This window comes from Canis lupus, chromosome 19 (assembly GCF_011100685.1).
Source record: "Canis lupus familiaris isolate Mischka breed German Shepherd chromosome 19, alternate assembly UU_Cfam_GSD_1.0, whole genome shotgun sequence".
Classification (NCBI taxonomy): Eukaryota; Metazoa; Chordata; class Mammalia; order Carnivora; family Canidae; genus Canis; species Canis lupus.
Window position 1 is genome coordinate 5,039,800 of NC_049240.1, and position 16,563 is coordinate 5,056,362.

General features: G+C 38.3%; 1 protein-coding gene across 1 annotated transcript in view; it reads left to right on the plus strand.

Annotated features, from left to right (window-relative positions):
* Positions 1–16,563, plus strand: part of SLC7A11 (solute carrier family 7 member 11) — a 68,386-nt gene that overhangs the window by 19,925 nt on the left and 31,898 nt on the right. Inside the window, 1 exon segment of the mRNA NM_001301862.1 lies at positions 13,567–13,611. Coding sequence (NP_001288791.1) covers positions 13,567–13,611 — 45 coding nt within the window.

Here is a 16,563-nt window from a genome sequence, read left to right on the forward strand (position 1 = left end):
ATGATTTAATGTAAGTGTGACTGAGTCTTTCAGTCAAGTCAACCATTAGATTTAGCCTGATGTTATAAAAAAACAAACACATGTGGGTCTTCATGTTACCAAAAGATCTACTGCAGCCACTAACTCAGAAAACAAATGGGTAATTCTTGGTGCCCATTGCCAGAGCCAACTGCTCCATCCTGGGGAATCCTGAGGGGGGCTAGACAAATAGAAAGTACAGCTCCTGGCTGGGCTTGCCAATGCTGATGCTGAATAAACTCAGATGAACTTGTTGCTAGAGAAGCCAACACCTCAAGTGATGAGGGTTTGGAAAAGGGAAAGAGAGAGATTTATTTCAGATGCTGCCAGCTGGGGCAAGTGGCAGGCTCAAGCCTTAACAATCAACCTCTCTGCCTGTAAGATGGATGCTTAGAGTTTTATAGGGTAAGGTTCGGGGGTAAGTGCAAGAGAGCAGACAGGGTGCATGTAATCATGGATGGGGTGGGCATGTGTTCAGCCTATGATTATGCATAGGGAAGGGGATGTGTGGGTGTGGTCTTCTAGGCATTCTGTTGCTATCAGGGTTTTTCTGGTCCAGTGGTTAGTATGTTCGGTCATTGTAAAATGTCTCTGTGCCTCAAGAAAGTGCGATAATAAATAAGCACAATGGGTTTTGGTTACAGCTCGAGTTAAGTGTTCTTGTCTATTTCTGGTTTTAACTGTTAGAGTCTACAATTAAGCAAGAGAACTTGCTGACATTAAGAACCAATACAAATCACTTATAAGTCTGTTTCAGTGAGGACATAATAGTGCCATGAGAAATTAAAGATTAATTCTTTGCTGTCAAAAGGCCTTTCACCTGAAGCTCCAAGGTTGTTTGTGAATAGTAATTAATTGATTTTCTCTACTTTCCCATGAGAATGAAATAATTCAGATATAGGAATAAGTAAGATGTTCCCAGGAGGTAAAAATGATACTCTAAAAGCAGGGTAGGAAAAACTAAGATAATGAAATCAGGTATAATAGATAGTTTGTTATATTTTAAAGGCTCTTACAAATTCCTCAAAATTTCCTCAACATTTAAGAACAAAATATGCAGGAAAGATGATTAAAATCACTATGATATGGTATATTTCCTTTGTGTATGTTCAACTGTGATAACCATTCTGGTCGGAGCATTAGAATTTTATATTTATGCCTTATTTTATTCAGAAGCTTGAATAACAATAATCATGGATAGAGTGGGATTTTTTACTAGGTACATTTTATTGCTCTAATATTCAGTGGAAATGACTGTTACAAGAAAGCTACTGGGTAGAAAAGTATTGTTTAAACATCAAAATCATTGTAGTAACATTAAATTTCACTGTTTTGGGGTACTTAGTAGCAATATATCTTTAGAAAATTATTTATGAGCTAATAGTTGTACAGCTTTACCTGTGAGAATGGTCTATGAACATAAAGATAGTATCAGGAAACCACACTAATATAAAAATTATATAAATGCATTTGATATAAATTTTATTTACATCTGCTTCTTTAGTTTTTAGAATCTTTTCTTCCAGTGAATGCATGGAATATAAAGATATATTTCAAAATAAATGAAGTATTTACCTTATTGATCTCATGGAATTGTGAAAACATAGCATTAGAGGAAAATTAGGAGGGTCTAAGAACTTAAAATTTTAACCTAGTTTTTGAAGCAAAGCATGTTTGAAAGGCATTCGAAGATTGTAGCTCTAGGCAGTATAGTGTGGAATATTTGTATATTTGAGAAATATTCTTATAACCATTGTCTGTAAGTATTAATCTTGAACCACGCAGTATATTTGAAGTCTTTTTAGTTTTATCCAAATCACAATGTGGTGCTGGACAGAGAGAAGAACAGAATTGTGATCACAGGGTTAGTAGCAGAATCAACTATTCTATGGCTCTTCAGCTTGGATCAAAGCTCTGGTGCCCTGGGGCAGCAGCCAAGCTACTGGAAGGGTAACCCAGAGACCAGAGTGAAGTGGGGAGGTGGTAAAAGCTTTCAGCTAGAGCCAAGTGTTGGGAGCCCAGCAATATTCAATCAGAAATGTGGAATGTGGAGATAGTCACAAGGGAGATTTGATTAATTCTATTGAATAAAGTTTCTTTTGCCTGTGAGTACCATGCATCTGTTCCCACGGAATCTTAAAATATTCTTGTATCCAACTCCATCTCCCACTACCGGCGCCAAATATTCAGGTCACTAGCATCATGGAGAGCAAATCTCCTCCACTTCTGTAGGCTTTTGAGGGCTGATAGATTTTTCCATTTTTTTCACTCTTTTCATTTTGAATTATCTTATTATCTTGATATCTAGTTTTATTGATGCTGAACCTAAAATGCCACTCTTGTTAAACTGATTTTAAAAAATAATTTAGGTGACATAGATAAACTTTATTTAACAATTCATGAAGTGGGCAGTCTGCTTTCAAGTGTCCAGAGAACTGCAAAATGGGATGGAAGACAAGAAGCTTTTTATAGGAGGAGCTTTTACAGAATTATTTCAAAGAATAAGGGACAAGGAAAGGAAAAATAGAAAGGAATAAGGAACAAGGAAATAAGCATAGATCCTAGAGTTGGTGTTTGGGGACTAAATGGCCCCATTTCGGGCCTAGACATGTATTTCAATGCTCTGTTTATAGCGAAAGTGGGGTTTAGATGAACTTTTGTTTATACTTTTACTCATTTGATCCTTCTCTCTATTCCCTATTTTAAAGAATAGAAAACTGTTTATTTTCTCATGTTCTTAACGGGGGTTCAATTATAGTACTGGAAATGAAGGCCAGGATTTTAAGTGGAATGTTATCTGATACAAGTGTCTTGTGTAGAGACAGATAAGTAACTGCTTTTCTATAACAGGGCTGTTCTGCTACCTGAATGCTGCTTTGTGGATAGGTAGAAATAATGTGGTGGTTATTCTGTGGCCATCAGTCTTAGAGAAAGGAAGCCATGTCTAGAAGAAATAAGCAGTTGGTTCAGAGTTCCAGAGGAAAAAAAAATTAATATCTGATTGAAAATGGAACAAGATGGAGATTAAAAGAGTTCACAGAGAGGGGTATTTATTCCCTTTCCAAATGTGATCCTGCCTCTCTGACCTCTCTGTTGTTCACAGTATCATGACAAAATTAGGTGGTGGAGTTATAAATGGGGCACTGTGAATGGGTCTCCACTCCCTGTGCTGCTGCTGTGACAACGTTTGATGCAAACGAAAAGTGTGTGTGTGTGTGTGTGTGTGTGTGTGTTTGCAAATAAGTCAGACAGAAGCAGCTACTGTCATCAGAACTCAACCACCTAGGGTGTAAGTAGAAGCAGCAAGACCTTTGTTGGCCAAGAGGCCTTGCTCTGTCAGCAATTCAGCTTCTACATGGTGAATCGGAAAAAGACCCTGCCAAAACTTGGGTCTGAATAGAGTAGGCTTTTGGCTATGAGGAGTGCGGGACCTTTTTAGAATGATGAAAACTCCTTCACAGAAACACGATTGGGGGAAAGAAATCATTAACCCAGCCAGGTCACAGAGTTGGGGCAGAGCAACTTTAATATTATTGCCAATGTCTGCATTCAGAGAGATATGTCTGCCAGTCTTCCTTCTGGCCCAAGGGAACTCAACCAATTTCAGTCCTATATCCTGATCCAAAGCTGAATATTGCTTGGTGGGTTTTTTTTTTTTTTAAACTGTGTAATAGAAAGTTTTTCAGTGTCTTTTTTCTCCCTTTTAAATCCTATCCTCAGTGGATTTAGACTTTCTAAAGCACCTGCTGGGATTATTTTGTACCATTGTTGTCAAATCTAATCTAAAGAATAAGCTTCTTTTTAAAATAATTCACATAGTTGGGTACTGGAATGCATTGCCAGCTTTGTGGTGCTTGTTATACACAATTATGGAAAAGCTGAAACAATAGATCTTGTGAACATTCTCTAGAGGCCTTGAGGAGATGTAAAGCAAGGAGAATGCTACAGACTCATTGCTGGAGACTAGGAGAGCATAAAGGTGTATTTCCCACAGGATGTGAATGTTTGGACCAAAATAAGAAGCTTTCTCCTTCACACCCCAACCCTGCCCCAAGCCCTTTCCTTTTCTCTATTCTCTGGAGCTATGGCAAATATTTGAAATTGTGTTCCTTTTTTCACAAATATTTCCTCTCTTGCTGTAAACATTGTTGGAAAAGACCAGTTTCTGAAACAACTGTTGAGAAGGACCTGGATATTTTTGACATGAGAAACTGGGAAACATTTCTGAGTGTGTATGTGTTCTATTTGATATTTTGGGTTTCTTTTTTCTTTCTTTCATTCTCCCCACACCCTGCATGTTCTTCCTGTATTTCCCATTGCTTTGGCCTTATAACAAACACATGAAATTGCTTAAAGTGCATATCCCAGATATAAGTATTGATTGTTGCTTGCCTTCCTGGTATAACTACAACCTTTATTTTTAGAAACTTACTTTCTAGTCATTAAAAAATATCCTTGACTGCTAACTTTTTAGATCACCTTTCTGCTACTGTTTGGTCAGCTATTCAAATGTTTCTACTTAAGACAGTACTTAAAATATTAGATGTCTTAACCTTGTCAAAAGATAAACTGAAGCAGGGCACCTGGGTTGGTTAAGTGTCTGATTCTTGGTTTCGGCTCAGGTTGTGATCTCAGGGTCCTGAGACTGAGTCCCGAGTCAGGCTCCATGCACAGTGTGGAGTCTGCTTCAGATTCTCTCTCTCTCTCATTACTTGAAATAATAAATTAAATTAAATTAAATTAAATTAATTAATTAATTAAATCCTTAAAAAAGATAAACTGAAGCATATTAAAATTGTTAATTTTAATTAAGAGTTTATTTGAGCAAAAGTTGATTTAATCCGGCAGCATTTAATTTAGCAGATAGAAAGGAGCTCTGAGGACTGTACAAAATGAGCCTTGTATAGGCAGAAGGGAGGGGAACAAAGACGTTAGTGTAGGCAATAAAACAGGTTGGTTTTGACAAGGTTACTTTCATTTAAGCAATAGCGGGACCTATCAGGTGGATTACCTAGCTAGTACTAATCAAGTGACTCCTGATTGGCTTAAAATACCATTACTGGGAGAGCAGAAACTATTATTGTCTTGGTTTGGTGTTGGGGGCTTAGCATAAGTAACTCTATTTTGGACTTGCTGTCTAGTTTTTAACAACCATGAACATCGACTTCCTACTTGTGAATTTAGATGGGTTATTATCAAGATGAAATAAGACATAAGACAGGTATTCTCTTTCTTGTTTTAAATTTGAGATACTCTAAGTATGTTAAAGTCTTATTGGGCTAATATTCTAACCAATTGGTTTTAGGTAATAGAAAATTCATATTTATAGACCCAAGCTTCTGTGTACCCATGTAATGGCTGTTTTACCTTCTAAAGAATAATAAGAGAACAGAAGAATATTTTGAAAACATGCCTTTTTTATTTTGTGGAAATGGCCTAGCTTATCAAATGAAATGTCTTTGTCTTTATATGTTTCACTCTTCCATTATGATCCCTTGGTTTTCCCATCTTCACAACTCAGCCATCTATGTATGCTTATTTGAGGATGGAGTCTGCCTCAAATGTATGTCTTAGAACTTTGAAAAAGAACTGTAAGCACTTTAATGAGTCGCCAGCCATCCATTTGGATTAGAAAAATAAGGATGCAAGATGGCAGACATTTCTAGGTGGGATAAGTAGCATCACAAAGTAAAAGAAAGGAATCTGTATTTCTCTAGGGCCATAATTTTAGGGTAATATTTGTAATCCTATGAAACTTGAGAGTGAAATATTGTGTGCCTAGAATGCTTTTTATGTCATGTAAGGAGCCAGAAAAGTGTTTGGAACTTGGGAAACTTTTCCAAAATGTTTTGCTCTTTAGTTACCCACCAATAGTGTAATGATTAACAATGTGTCAAGAAAGCAACTTCATAGTCTTATGATTTGAGGTTATTTGGATGGGCATATACCAGAAACCAGTGAATTGAAAGGAAGAAGTGCAAACTGAGAAACTGTTATCTTTGATACCATTGTCAGTTCTACTTGCCCTTTTGTGTTTATATATGGCCAATTCCCTAAAACCGCGAAATGCTATTGTCAGACTTCTCTTGCCCTGCAAGCTCTGATTGACTTGTCAACACAACTAAAATCTGGATTCCTGGAAGCCAAAGGCCATCTGGTACTTAAATTCTGTTCTTATGACTCCTGCTGCACTTTGCACTGCAAAATGATAAAGTGTTGCTCACACCCCTGTGCTCATGTGGTATACTCAGTCTGGAATGTTCTTATACCACTTCACTAGGGCTTGATGTTAAGCATTTCTGAAGACTCAACTTGAATGATGCCTTCTCTAGAAAAACTTTCTGACTTACCAGTCAGGGTTAGACCTCACCCCTGACTCTCATCGTGCTCTGTGCATGCTCCGGCACTGCTGCTTGTGCTGTGTTGCACTATTCTATTGGCCATTCTATAAACTATGAGCTCCTTGAGAAGAAATACTGTGGATTTCCCACTTTGTTTGCCCCAGTCACTGAAACATGATAATCTCCTATATTGCTGGGAGTGAAAAAAATGAGAAAAAATTGTTTGATAGTAAACATACACCTACCTCATGACCCAGTGATCATATTCTGAATATATGCTGAAGAGAAATGATTGCATGGTCCGCAACAAAACATGTACAGGCATATTTGTGGTATCTATTCATAACAACTCTAAGTTGAAAGCAATCCAAAACCATCAACAGAATATATAGTGTAATAATATGATAAACAGCATCAATAAAAATAATGAATTATTGCTACATATAACAGCATGGATGAAACTCACAAACAAAAGTTGGGGAAAAAAAGCCAAATACAAAAAAAATAATTATTGTATAATAGTAATACAAACAAATATTAGTTTATTGTGATGAAACAAGTAAAACTAATTAATCAAAGGTGATAAAAGTCAGACAAATAGTTGCCTTTACAAAGGAATGAAAGAGAGTATTGGCTGCTAAGGGCCATAAGGGAACCTTCTAGGGTTCTAAGAATGTTTTAAATCTTGGTCTTGTAAGTTCCATAGGTGTATAAATATCTAAAAATTCATCAAGGTGTAGATTAAGATTTGTGCACTTTACATTCATATGTTATACCTATATACAAATATTTAAAAAAATAACTATACATAAGGTTTAATAGAAAAATGATTTGTGGGAGCTTTGATTGTTGGAGATTTTTATCTTACAATAAGTATTTGTTTTTAAATTTTTTATAATTCTTTTTTTTATTATTATTTTTTTTAATTTATTTTTTATTGGTGTTCAATTTACTAACATACAGAATAACCCCTAGTGCCCGTCACCCATTCACTCCCACCCCCCGCCCTCCTCCCCTTCCACCACCCCTAGTTCGTTTCCCAGAGTTAGCAGTCTTTACGTTCTGTCTCCCTTTCTGATATTTCCCACACATTTCTTCCCCCTTCCCTTATATTCCCTTTCACTATTATTTATATTCCCCAAATGAATGAGAACATATAATGTCTGTCCTTCTCTGACTGGCTTACTTCACTCAGCATAATACCCTCCAGTTCCATCCACGTTGAAGCAAATGGTGGGTATTTGTCATTTCTAATAGCTGAGTAATATTCCATTGTATACATAAACCACATCTTCTTTATCCATTCATCTTTCGTTGGACACCGAGGCTCCTTCCACAGTTTGGCTATCGTGGCCATTGCTGCTAGAAACATCGGGGTGCAGGTGTCCCGGCGTTTCATTGCATTTGTCTCTTTGGGGTAAATCCCCAACAGTGCAATTGCTGGGTCGTAGGGCAGGTCTATTTTTAACTGTTTGAGGAACCTCCACACAGTTTTCCAGAGTGGCTGCACCAGTTCACATTCCCACCAACAGTATGAGGGTTCCCTTTTCTCCGCATCCTCTCCAACATTGGTTGTTTCCTGTCTTGTTAATTTTCCCCATTCTCACTGGTGTGAGGTGGTATCTCATTGTGGTTTTGATTTGTATTTCCCTGATGGCAAGTGATGCAGAGCATTTTCTCATGTGCATGTTGGCCATGTCTATGTCTTCCTCTGTGAGATTTCTGTTCATGTCTTTTGCCCATTTCATGATTGGATTGTTTGTTTCTTTGCTGTTGAGTTTGATAAGTTCTTTATAGATCTTGGAAACTAGCCCTTTATCTGATATGTCATTTGCAAATATCTTCTCCCATTCTGTAGGTTGTCTATGAGTTTTGTTGACTGTATCCTTTGCTGTGCAAAAGCTTCTTATCTTGATGAAGTCCCAATAGTTCATTTTTGCTTTTGTTTCTTTTGCCTTCGTGGATGTATCTTGCAAGAAGTTACTATGGCCGAGTTCAAAAAGGGTGTTGCCTGTGTTCTTCTCTAGGATTTTGATGGAATCTTGTCTCACATTTAGATCTTTCATCCATTTTGAGTTTATCTTTGTGTATGGTGAAAGAGAGTGGTCTAGTTTCATTCTTCTGCATGTGGATGTCCAATTTTCCCAGCACCATTTATTGAAGAGACTGTCTTTCTTCCAATGGATAGTCTTTCCTCCTTTATCGAATATTAGTTGCCCATAAAGTTCAGGGTCCACTTCTGGATTCTCTATTCTGTTCCACTGATCTATGTGTCTGTTTTTGTGCCAGGACCACACGGTCTTGATGACCACAGCTTTGTAGTACAACCTGAAATCTGGCATTGTGATGCCCCCAGATATGGTTTTCTTTTTTAAAATTCCCCTGGCTATTCGGGGTCTTTTCTGATTCCACACAAATCTTAAAATAATTTGTTCTAACTCTCTGAAGAAAGTCCATGGTATTTTGATAGGGATTGCATTAAACGTGTATATTGCCCTGGGTAACACTGACATTTTCACAATATTAATTCTGCCAATCCATGAGCATGGAATATTTTTCCATCTCTTTGTGTCTTCCTCAATTTCTTTCAGAAGTGTTCTATAGTTTTGAGGGTATAGATCCTTTACATCTTTGGTTAGGTTTATTCCTAGGTATCTTATGCTTTTGGGTGCAATTGTAAATGGGATTGACTCCTTAATTTCTCTTTCTTCAGTCTCATTGTTAGTGTATAGAAATGCCACTGACTTCTGGGCATTGATTTTGTATCCTGCCACGCTACCGAATTGCTGTATGAGTTCTAGCAATCTTGGGGTGGAGACTTTTGGGTTTTCTATGTAGAGTATCATGTCATCGGCGAAGAGGGAGAGTTTGACTTCTTCTTTGCCAATTTGAATGCCTTTAATGTCTTTTTGTTGTCTGATTGCTGAGGCTAGGACTTCCAGTACTATGTTGAACAGCAGTGGTGAGAGTGGACATCCCTGTCTTGTTCCTGATCTTAGGGGAAAGGCTCCCAGTGCTTCCTCATTGAGAATGATATTTGCTGTGGGCTTTTCATAGATGGCTTTTAAGATGTCGAGGAATGTTCCCTCTATCCCTACACTCTGAAGAGTTTTGATCAGGAATGGATGCTGTATTTTTTCAAATGCTTTCTCTGCATCCAATGAGAGGATCATATGGTTCTTGGTTTTTCTCTTGCTGATATGATGAATCACATTGATTGTTTTACGGGTGTTGAACCAGCCTTGTGTCCCAGGGATAAATCCTACTTGGTCATGGTGAATAATTTTTTTAATGTACTGTTGGATCCTATTGGCCAGTATCTTGTTGAGAATTTTTGCATCCATGTTCATCAGGGATATTGGTCTGTAATTCTCCTTTTTGGTGGGGTCTTTGTCTGGTTTTGGAATTAAGGTGATGCTGGCCTCATAGAACGAATTTGGAAGTACTCCATCTCTTTCTATCTTTCCAAACAGCTTTAGGAGAATAGGTATGGTTTCTTCTTTAAACGTTTGATAAAATTCCCCTGGGAAGCCATCTGGCCCTGGACTCTTGTGTCTTGGGAGGTTTTTGATGACTGCTTCAATTTCCTCCCTGGTTATTGGCCTGTTCAGGTTTTCTATTTCTTCCTGTTCGATTTTTGGTAGTTTGTGGCTTTCCAGGAATGCGTCCATTTCTTCTAGATTGCCTAATTTATTGGCGTATAGCTGTTCACAATATGTTTTTAAAATCGTTTGTATTTCCTTGGTGTTGGTAGTGATCTCTCCTTTCTCATTCATGATTTTATTAATTTGAGTCTTCTCTCTCTTCTTTTTAATAAGGCTGGCTAATGGTTTATCTATCTTGTTAATTCTTTCAAAGAACCAACTCCTGGTTTTGTTGATCTGTTCCACAGTTCTTCTGGTCTCGATTTCGTTGAGTTCTGCTCGAATCTTTATTAACTCCCTTCTTCTCTTGGGTGTAGGATCTATTTGCTGTTTTTTCTCTAGCTCGTTTATGTGTAAGGTTAGCTTTTGTATTTGAGTTCTTTCCAGTTTTTGAATGGATGCTTGTATTGCGATGTATTTCCCCCTCAGGACTGCTTTTGCTGCATCCCAAAGATTTTGAATGGTTGTATCTTCATTCTCATTAGTTTCCATGAATCTTTTTAATTCTTCCTTAATTTCCTGGTTGACCCTTTCATCTTTTAGCAGGATGGTCTTTCACCTCCACGTGTTTGAGGTCCTTCCAAACTTCTTGTTGTGATTTAGTTCTAATTTCAAGGCATTATGGTCTGAGAATATGCAGGGGACAATCCCAATCTTTTGGTATCGGTTCAGACCTGATTTGTGACCCAATATGTGGTCTATTCTGGAGAAAGTTCCATGTGCGCTTGAGAAGAATGTGTATTCAGTTGAGTTTGGATGTAAAGTTCTGTAGATATCTGTGAAATCCATCTGGTCCAGTGTATCATTTAAAGCTCTCGTTTCTTTGGAGATGTTGTGCTTAGAAGACCTATCGAGTATAGAAAGAGCTAGATTGAAGTCACCAAGTATAAGTGTATTATTATTTAAGTATTTCTTCACTTTGGTTAATAATTGATTGATATATTTGGCAGCTCCCACATTCGGGGCATATATATTGAGGATTGTTAAGTCCTCTTGTTGAATAGATCCTTTAAGTATGATATAGTGTCCCTCTTCATCTCTCACTACAGTCTTTGGGGTAAATTTTAGTTTATCTGATATAAGGATGGCTACCCCTGCTTTCTTTTGAGGACCATTCGAATGGTAAATGGTTCTCCAACCTTTTATTTTCAGGCTGTAGGTGTCCTTCTGTCTAAAATGAGTCTCTTGTAGACAGCAAATAGATGGGTCCTGCTTTTTTATCCAGTCTGAAACCCTGCGCCTTTTGATGGGGTCATTAAGCCCGTTCACATTCAGAGTTACTATTGAGAGATATGAGTTTAGTGTCATCATGATATCTATTCAGTCCTTGTTTTTGTGGACTGTTCCACTGAACTTCTTCTTAAAGGGGAATTTTAAGAGTCCCCCTTAAAATTTCTTGCAGAGCTGGTTTGGAGGTCACATATTCTTTTAGTTGCTGCCTGTCTTGGAAGCTCTTTATCTCTCCTTCAATTGTGAATGAGAGCCTTGCTGGATAAAGTATTCTTGGTTGCATGTTCTTCTCATTTAGGACCCTGAATATATCCTGCCAGCCCTTTCTGGCCTGCCAGGTCTCTGTGGAGAGGTCTGCTGTTACCCTAATACTCCTCCCCATAAAAGTCAGGGATTTCTTGTCTCTTGCTGCTTTAAGGATCTTCTCTTTATCTTTGGAATTTGCAAGCTTCACAATTAAATGTCGAGGTGTTGAACGGTTTTTATTGATTTTAGGGGGGGATCTCTCTATTTCCTGGATCTGAATGCCTGTTTCCCTTCCCAGATTAGGAAAGTTTTCAGCTAGAATTTGTTCAAATACATATTCTGGCCCTCTGTCCCTTTCGGCGCCCTCGGGAACCCCAATTAAATGTAGGTTTTTCTTTCTCAGGCTGTCGTTTATTTCCCTTAATCTATCTTCATGGTCTTTTAATTGTTTGTCTCTTTTTTCCTCAGTTTCCCTCTTTGCTATCAACTTGTCTTCTATGTCACTCACTCGTTCTTCCACCTCGTTAACCCTCGTCGTTAGGACTTCTAGTTTGGATTGCATCTCATTCAATTGATTTTTAATTTCTGCCTGATTAGCTCTAAATTCTGCAGTCATGAAGTCTCTTGAGTCCTTTATGCTTTTTTCTAGAGCCACCAGTAGCTGTATAATAGTGCTTCTGAATTGGCTTTCTGACATTGAATTGTAATCCAGATTTTGTAACTCTGTGGGAGAGAGGACTGTTTCTGATTCTTTCTTTTGAGGTGAGGTTTTCCTTCTAGTCATTTTGCTCAGTGCAGAGTGGCCAAAAGCAAGTTGTATTGGGAAAAAGAGAAAAAGAGAGGAGAGAAAGAAGGAAAGAAAAGAGAAAGAGGAAAAAAAAGGGGGGAAGAAAAAAAAGGGAAAAAAAAGAAGAAAAAGAGAAAGAAAAAGAAAGGAGGAAAAAAAGGGGGTGGGGGAAGGAAACAAATCAAAAAGCAAAACAAAACAAAACAAAACAACAACAACAAAAAAAGAACCACCGGGGAGTATCTTCTGATTCTGTGTACTTTAAGTCCCTTGGCTCCCCCTGGAAGTTGTCAGTCTAGCTGGTCTTCTGGGGGAGGGGCCTGTTGTGCTGATTTTCAGGTGTTAGCAGTTGGGGGAGCTGCTGTGCCCCTGCCTGGTGCAGGGCTCAGTGGGGGTTGTTTACCCCGTGAGGCCGCAGGAGGAACAGCCCCATTGGCGGGGCAGCTCTGCAGCCCTGGAGTCAGCCCCCGCAGTAGCTCCGGAGCTCTCCGTCTGCAGGGCCTGGAGGCTCCGGGGCGGGGCCGCGGATCTGCTCAGCTGGGGCAGGAGCGTCCTCGCTGTCCTGGGCCCTCCCGGCCTCTGCCTGTCCCGGGGGGAGGCCGGATCCTGGGCTGTGTCCCGGCGCCCTGTGCTCCGGAGCCTGAGCTGGTGGATTCGCGCTCCCGCCCCGCAGCCCCCTCCGCGGAGCCGCCCCCGAGCCCCCCGAGCTGCTCCCGCCCCGCAGCCCCCTCCGCGGAGCCCCCCCGAGCCCTCCGAGCTGCTCCGGGTCCCCCGTGCGCGCTGCAGCCCTTAGGGAGCTCGGCGCACTCTCCCGGGGCGCAGGTGTCTGTTAGTGTCCCAGGGAGCCCGAGGGCATCCCCGCCCTCCTGGGTCCTGCTCCACCTCCCCGCGAGCCCCTTTCCCCCGGGAAGGTCGGTGCAGCTCCTGCTCCTCCGGGACGGGGCTCTCCTGTCCTGGGGACACTCGCCCCGGCCTCAGCCCGGCTCCTCGCGGGGCCCCTCCCCCTTGGAGGCCTTTGTTTCTTTACTTCTTTTTCCCCGTCTTCCTACCTTGATAGAAGCGCGAACTCTTCTCACTGTAGCGTTCCAGGTGTTCTCTCTTTAATTCTCAGGCCGAATTCATAGATTTTCAGGATGATTGGAAGGTTTTCTAGGTAGTTTGGTGGAGACGGGTGATTTGGGGACCCTACTCTTCCTCCATCTTGCTCCTCCCCCTCTTTATAATTCTTATTTTGATTGTAAATGTTTGGATTATAATCATAAGATGTATTGATAATTCATAATTCATTTCATCTTTTTAGGTTCTATCTCAACTTTGTTACTGAAGAAGTGGAGAATCCTGAAAAGTAAGTGGCCATATTTAATCTGAAATATTTGTGAGGAATAAAATGTAAGGTTATACAGTTGAAAAAGCAGACCCAGAAGGTACTTCGTGTGGGCTAATTTAGCTTTAGCATTATCATCATCATCATCAAAATTTGTTTGACTTTACTCTAAATTAGATGTAAATAACTTTATTATATATTCTACATTTAACACTAACTCATCTGATAACCTGAAAGTATAAAATAATAAAGTTATATTTTAGGTAATCCATTTTATAAAAGCCTATATACAACTTAACGTGAACTTTCAGCTGTCCACAAATGTTCCATAAGACATGAGCTCCAGAAACTGATTATTTCTAAAAATTCATGAGTTTTTTCATAACTATTCAATTAAAGATAATAATGTATTTAATAAACAATTAGTATGGAAGCCTAGAAGTAACTGTGGAATACTTAAAGCTTGCACATTTTAGTAGCTGGAAGATTGCTTTTACTTTTTGTGTGTTAGGTAATACTTTTGATGGTTAGGTAATTTGATGATGATTTACATAATGTTCCTAAATTGAATTATTTTTAATCAGAACTTAGACAAATGAATTTTGTGATTTGCATAAAAACATTTGACTTTATACAGGAAAGCAACAATCTATGGGCAGAGGAGGGACATTTTTAGAAGTGCAATGTAAGAAATGGACTGAATTACAAAGTAGTTTCACTCATCTGGCAGTTATTAAACATCTACCATGTTTCAGTCATTGTGCTAGGAACTTCTTATATGATGAATAAGACTTGTATTCACAATTTTGTGGTCTAGTCAAATGTGTAAACAAATGAAAGTAACGTAGTATGATGCTATAATAGATTACTCAGTTTGACAGAGAGTAAAGGAAGAAATACTTAACTCTGTCTATGGGGATGTGCTTATTATATAGATTCTCAAATAATTAACAGGTGCTTTTAGGTAAAAAAGAGTGAGAAAGCATGAGAGTGATAAAGAGAAAAAGAAAAAGGGAGAAAGATGTCCCAAAACTGGGGGCACCTGGGTGGCTCAGGTCATGATCCCAGGGTCCTGGGATTGAATTCTGTATCAGACTCCCTGCTCAGAGGGGAGCCTGCTTCTCCCTCTCCCTCTGCCTCTCCTCTGCTTGTGTTCATGCTCTCTCTCTCTTTCTTTCTCTCTCTCTCTGTGTCAAATAAATAAAAAAAAAATTAAAAAAGGAGACATGTACAAAGGTCAGTATGAAATTGCCTAGGTATCAGAGAATAAGCTCAAGTGTTCACAATTCACATTAAGGTAGGCAAAGAAATTCTGGCACTAAGTATATCAGGAGGTAGTAAGCCAATTGGATCTGGCCAAGTACCGGGGTCATCAGCATTTTGAACAAGGAAACCAACAATTGAGGTTAAAATGATGTTTCATACTATCTGATTCAACTGTTATGCAAATCAATATGTAATTTAAACATGTGAAAGGGTTATTTTATTGAGAAATACGAGAAATTTAGGACAGTACTCTCCTATTTATAACTGGAATTGTGGTAGAGAACATTCACTTAGCAGGAACTAGTCTCTTTTAGCATTATTTTGAAATAAGCCACTTTATGACTCTAAATCTATTGATTACAGAAATAAATAGGTTGCCCTGTTTTTACTGTTTTTGAGAATAGTGTGTAAGTGGTAACACAGAGAACAGATTGCTCTTACTAGATTTTATATATATATATATATATATATATATATATGTAGGTACTGAATTTCCATTGTATAAAAGAGATTACAATGGTTTATGTCTTTTAAGTCTAAAGAGCCCAGTTACTAAAATCTAATATCAAAGAATATTTCTTATGGAAAAAAAAATGGCAAGCTGTAGGTTTGTGGATGGAACCTATAATGTGACATTTGTTATATGGTACATCAGTGGCATAGTTTAGATTTTCTTGTAATGGTATTTAGCAGTTTAAGTATAGTTTTATTTGCTGTATATATAATACTATTGTATATATTAAACTATTTTAAATTATTTATGCCATGATTACCCTGATCTGAAATTCTGATGTATTCTGTTCCATATTTCTGAACAGTATGCCAATCAAAGATTCTCTCTCTCTCTCTCTCTCTCTCTCTCTCTTTCTTAATTTAAGGGCCTTAGTTTCACACATTGATAATGTCTATGATTTAATATGTACAACTACGAAAGAACAGTGTTGTATTGACTCAGTGTTTTTTTGTTGTTATTGCAAAGAAGTTTCCTCATCTCAAAAAAGTGAGGTTAATTATAGCACTTACCTCACTGAGTTGTGGTAATGAGTTAATATGTATAAAATGTTTAGATTAGTGACTGTACTTTTTAATCTCTATATAATTGGTTGTTGTTATTATACTCATATTCCGATTTTAAGAACAACATAAAATCTTACTCATATAAGAGTATTTCCTCGGTTACAATATCCTAAGGAATTCTCCTTCTTCAGTATGTTTGAAAGAAATATGAAAAATTTTTTCACACCATGTTGAAGCCTGTTCCACCATCTTTCAGCACTGAAATTGAATATGCATTTTATGATCTCTCCTCTTCTTTTGTACAGATTTCATTTAATTTTTTAAAAAGATTTTATTTATTAGAGAGAGAGAGAGAGAGAGAGCACAAAGGAAGAGGGAGAAGCAGACTCCCACTGAGCAGAGAGCCCAATGGTAGGCTAGATCGCGGGACCTTGAGATCATGACCTGAGCCAAAGGCAGACTTTTAACTGACTGAGCCACCCATGAATCCCTAATTTTTTATATTTAGAAAAAATAAATATGTACTTAAAGAAAAAAAACATAAGATATGAGAGTTTCATAATAATTTAAAAGTAACTATCAAAATTGATTTAGACTGATTATCATCACTGGTTATGCCAGATGAAATATTTTCATTTTTTGGAAATCATAATTCTGCAAAATTCATTATGTATTTGTAGAATACTTTTA